The sequence below is a fragment of the Kryptolebias marmoratus genome, linkage group LG10 (assembly GCF_001649575.2).
Source record: "Kryptolebias marmoratus isolate JLee-2015 linkage group LG10, ASM164957v2, whole genome shotgun sequence".
Taxonomy (NCBI): domain Eukaryota; kingdom Metazoa; phylum Chordata; class Actinopteri; order Cyprinodontiformes; family Rivulidae; genus Kryptolebias; species Kryptolebias marmoratus.
In genome coordinates, this window is record NC_051439.1 from 6,039,185 (window position 1) to 6,044,662 (window position 5,478).

Genomic DNA, 5,478 nt, shown 5'->3' on the forward strand with positions numbered 1-5,478 from the left:
GTTGGAAGTTGGATTTGGGGTTTGACCGATGCAGAAGCGTTGAAGCACCCTTATGACTGTTAACATTTTGTCGTGTATCTCGTTGTGCAGCTTTGAAATAAACCATGCAAATTACAGAGCAAAACCTGCAGCTCAGTCTGGAAGAGCGACCTTTGATACTGGCTCTTCTTTTTCCTTGGATTAGACTGTCTAGACGCATCATTGGTGTATTGCTGCCATCTCCTGTTCATTGATATCCATCTGCTATAATTTAATTGGCTATTTGTTATCTAGGTGCACATGGGTGTAATATATTTAAATATATGGAAGGAACCCCCCCCTCTGATTGAAGGGAGAGGTTTTAGAAAGACTTTAAAATCAGACAGGTTAGGTAGTAAACACTTCTCAGGTCTTCTTTCACAAGGGGGCAGACTTCATCCACTTTAGTCAGATCCACCAACTGAGGAATCGCTGGAAACATGAGCAGAAACAACATTTTCAAACTGATGCAGGCTTTTGGATCTCATTCGCCGAACACACAGCGGCACAGTGGTTAGATCTGTCACCTCCCAGGATTGTGTCCCAAGTTTACATGTTCTCTCTGTTCTCACGTCGGTTTCCTCCAGTTTCCTCCAACAGACCAAAAGCATGCTTGTTAGGTTAATTGGTAACTCTAAATTGCCCCTAGGTGAGAGTGTCAATGGTTGTTTGTCTCCATGTGTCCCTGTGATGGACTGGAGACCTGTCCAGGATGTCCCCCGCCTCTCACACTGTGACCGCTGGAGATAGACACCAGCTCCCTGCGACTTGGAAAGGAAAGTGGGTAAGATGGATGGATGGATGGATGGATTTGCCTAACAGCAGGTCTTATGAGGTGTTTTAGTGTGCTGTTGTTCATTCCAGCTGGTTCTTTTAACAGGATGTTGCATCCTAACTCACTCCAAGACTAATTTGTTCAGTCAATCAAGTCTAGAAGTGACACACTGAGCAGAGGAATAAGAAAGGAGTCTGCAAAACATTTAAAATGGCAAATCAACCAACATATAAACCAAATACCTCACACTGATCCACTGAGGAAAGTGATGTTTGCCCTCTTCAACCAGTTGGCTGAAACAAACATTATTGAGAAGGCACCTTCTTTTCCTGTTCCCAAAAAATACTTTTATACTAATGTTTTCCAAGTCTATACATATATAACCTTGAAAAAGTATTTATACAGCTTGAACTTTTTTGTCAAGCTTCAACCATAAAAAACTTGTTTAACTTAAACATTAAACACCAGAGAACCCCCCCCCCCCCCCCCCCCCCTTCCCTTCTTTTAGCCGAGCGTTGTATTTATATTGTAGTTTCTAACAGAGATCTGTATGTCTATATACGTCCAATAACCCAGATTAAAGAGAAAAGTAATGAAGACTGAATTAACAAAAGTTTGACTAAATCTGCACCAATAATTTTAGTCTTACCTTGTTTCCTGGAGACAGCTCAGGGTGGATGAGCAGAAATGACCGACTGATGCTGTATGTGGGAAAATCTTCCACCAAAACAAGTGAAAGTGAAAACGACTCCACAGCACTGTCTTGTGCTTTTAAAACCCGAGTTAAGCAACTTCTTTTGTATAATGATCCATGTTGTTGCCCTGTTTTTAAGCATAGAAATAATCAGGGAAACAAAATATGAATGCATCAATGCATTACTCCACTTTGTTTCTGCCCCACTTTGTTTCTTTTAGATTTCACCGCCCATCTCGGTGCATTTTATGTTATATTAAATTGTGTTTTTTATCGTTGTACTACCTCCGGTCTCCAGCAGGGGGCGGGCTACCACACAGGGAGGACCGCGGAACATCCTGTCCCGGGCCAGGCGGCCCAGCGGCGGGGACCGGACCGCCGCAGCAACACGGTCCGCTCCCAGTTAGCTCCAGCTAGCTCGGCTAACGGCTAACCGCTAACAGCAGAGAGGGAGGAGGAGGAGGACAGGGGGAAAGAAAAAATGTCCACTATCCACCCTGCGCTCAGCGACCGGGCCAACAGCAGCGGCTTCCGAGGATCGTGCCATGACTTCTTCGCAGGGCCGCGCTGTTGACGTCCAAGAGCTCTGAGCGATGATCTCGCGGAAGAAAAGCAAAAACGAAGCGTCGAAACCAGCCGAGGTCCACGGGAAGTATGTGAAGAAGGATACGTCGCCGCTCCTCAGAAGTAAGCGCAACAAGTAGCCGAGCATGCTAGCCCGGGTTAGCATCAGTTAGCTGCTAGTTAACCAGTGTCCGACCGAAGGCAGCTAACTGAAACAAACCCTCTAAAGCTAATGTGTGAAGACATTTAACCACGCCACTGAACTTTATAAACGTTCAAAGTGCCATTTTATTTTGTACTTTATAACCAAAAACCATGCTAACTTGGTGCTAACTTGAAGAGTCCAAGTTAAACATCGTAACAGCTCTAAACTGAGGCAATAACACCAAATAACTAAACCTTTAAACAGCCACAGCAAATAAAACTACTGAACTGAGTCTAAGTTTAAAAAAAAACAGCTATTAAGGCAAATTTTATCTGTTTTAACAATATATAAAAGCCAATAATACAGTTACTACAGAAGAGCTGTTATATTAACCTGAATAATTTAAAGTAGCAATAATAATTTGTAAAATAAGATATTATAGGATAAAAGTCCTGCTGCTAATCTGTTCTTAATCTGAACATTTTATAAGCAGTGTGCTCAGGATTGTTTAAAATGCACCTCATTATTTCACAACTTTTCCATGGATACAGTTTGGTAGCAGAATATTGCAAATATAGTTGTTGTTGTTTTTTTTTTTAATGAAATGTTTTGCATTTGAGCTCTGCGCAGTTTCATAAAAGGATGATTCTTTTGGTTGTGTCGTTCGGTGGAAACAGTAAAAATACTTTTTGTTTTAACTTTTAAGGCAGCTGTGGTGTGTTTCAGCACTGTTTGAGTTCATAAAGTGCCTTAAAAACACTCCAAACACAAACTTTGAAGTGTTTAACTGGGATTTTTTGTGAAATTCCAACACAAAGCAGTGCAAAAATAGGAAGTGGGAGGAAAATAATACATGGTCTTCAAAACTTTAACTAATATGAATCATAAAGGAGTATAAATAATTTGTGTTCAGTCCCTTTTAATCTGATCTGAGTTGCCTAATTAGTAAATAGAATCCACCTGTGTCTAATTTAATCTCAGTATAAATTCAGCTGTTCTGTGAGCCTAAGAGGTTTGTTCAAACAGCACCATGAAGACCAAGGAACACAGCAGACAGGTCAGAGTTTAAAGCAGGGTTAGGTTAGAAAACAACATCCCAAGCTTCGAGCGTCTCACAGAGTCACTGTTCAAAGCATCATCTGAAGATGGAAAGAGTTCAGCCCAACTTCAAACCTACCAAGACATGAACGTCCACCTAAACTGACCGGCCGGGTAAGGAGAGCATTCATCTGAGAGGCAGCCGAGAACCCCACAGTAACTCTGGAGGAGCTGCAGAGGTCCACAGCTCAGGAGGGACAATCTGTCCACAGGACAACTATCAGTCGTGGACTCCACACATCTGTCCTTTATGGAGGAGTGACGAGAAGAAATCTGTTGTTGAAAGCAAACCAGAAGAAGTCCTGTCTGCAGTTTGACACAGCAAACATGTGGAGGAAGCTGCTCTGCTCAGATCAGACCTAACCTAACACCACACCATCCCCACTGTGAAGCATGGTGGTGGCAGCATCATGCTGTGGGGATCAGACAGGATACTTGCTCAGAGCTGATGGATGGAGCTAAATACAGGACAGAGAACCTGTTAGAGGCTGGGGCGGAGGTTCACCAACCAGATCTACAATGGAATGGGTCAGACCAAAGCATGTTCCTGTGTTAGAATGGTCCAGTCAAAGTCCAGACCTAAATCCAACTGAGAATCTGTGGCAAGACTTGAAAACTGCTGTTCAGACGCTCACCATCCAATCTGACTGAGCTGCAGCTGGTTTACAAAGAAGAATGGGCAAAAGCTTCATCCTCTAAAGCTGGTGGAGACAAACCTCAGAGACTCACAGCTGGAATTACTGTGAAAGGTGGTTCTACAAAGTACCGACTCAGGGGGGCTAAATACAAATGTAGGCTACAGTGATTTTTATTGGCAACAAAAATTTAAAAACCATCACAATTGTTCTTCTACTAAAGTTTCATTTGTGTGTCACGCAGATCTCATGCCCTCATTCATCCGCCATGGACCCACTATTCCCAGACGAACGGAGGGTCCCCCTCCGGAGATGGTGCCCTCTACCTACCCCGTGGCCCCCAGCAGGGAGCCCGTGGCGCCCCGCAGCAAGGGCGTGCTGCGCGCGCCCGTCCAGAGGCCTCAGCACGAGGCGGTGCGCAGGGAGAGCCACCGCCTGTCGGCGCCGCCGTACCTGCCGCGCAGCCTGGGGGACCTGTCCCACGAGTACAGGGGCTCGTTGCAGTCCTTCCTCGCGGAGGTGAGCCCCATGTCGGAGAACGGCGACGCAGCGCGGTATTACTACCCGTCGGAACCGTATTACGAAAGCCAGCAGCAGCGCCAGCCGAAGAGAGTCCAGGAGTGCTTTCCCGAGGACTATAGATACTATGAACACAATGAGCACAACTTCCAAAGAGTCCCCCACCAACACGCTTCCCCGGCTCTGAGTCGGCCCACGTCAGGTAAGCAGAAAATACATCACAGGTGCCATTTTTTTGCAGTTTTATTTTGTCTAAAAGAGTATGAAATGAGGGACACTCATGAACAATGACAGGCAATGATATTGAACTTATTAGAGGACTTTAGCTGCTCTCATAGGTTTGTGGCATCAAACTGATCTTTTATTGCCTTTTAGTGGCAACTCTTATAGTTTAAACAAGCTTACAAATAACTGAAGTCTTAACATTATATTACACTGTCTAAAACATTTTAGTCTTTAAAGATTTATTATATATATTTTAGGGTCTTAAAGTGTTATTTCAGTAGAGTGGCTGTTGTGAATGACTCTCAGCTACCACCACACCAGACTGTGGCTCCGTGTCTCTCACGCTGATTCAAAGATGGCGTCTGCAGCTTACTGGATCAGAGAGCGACCTTTCAGCCGCGGTAACCGCTCGACCCCGTGACCGGAGGTCCCGTATTTAGTCCAGCTGTTGTCTCGCTACGTCTCACGATGCGTTTCTGAAACTTCGGAAGGTCTTCATTAGGATTGTCTGCCCATTAGGAGAGTCTTAGTGTTTTGGAGCACAAAATGATTTTTATTTAAAAAAATATATATAAATCAAATATACTCACCAAAAAAAAAAACATTTACTTGATGTTTCTAATTTGCCCACTTTTAAAACAATGTGACCACTTTGCAACAACAGCCAGATTTTAGACCTGCTCTGGTGGTGGTGGTGGTGGTGGGGAGGAGGAGGAGGCTATGGGCGCTGTCAGGCAGTGGTAATCTGACTGGATTACCAACCAGGTGAAAGGATTCAGCCCATCCCCCCTTCCCACCACCACCC

The 5,478-nt window shown here is 44.5% G+C and overlaps 1 protein-coding gene across 2 annotated transcripts in view; it reads left to right on the forward strand.

The window, feature by feature from the left end:
* The first annotated feature begins 1,811 nt into the window (after positions 1–1,811).
* sav1 (salvador family WW domain containing protein 1) overlaps positions 1,812–5,478 on the forward strand; it is a 7,588-nt gene continuing 3,921 nt past the window's right edge. Inside the window, exons 1-2 of one of the 2 annotated variants that reach the window (XM_017419090.3) lie at positions 1,812–2,174; positions 4,174–4,650. In XM_017419090.3, coding sequence (XP_017274579.1) covers positions 2,081–2,174; positions 4,174–4,650 — 571 coding nt within the window. In that variant the 5' untranslated portion in view covers positions 1,812–2,080. The remainder of the gene's footprint in view (positions 2,175–4,173; positions 4,651–5,478) is intronic. The other variant, XM_017419080.3, reaches the window with a different exon arrangement.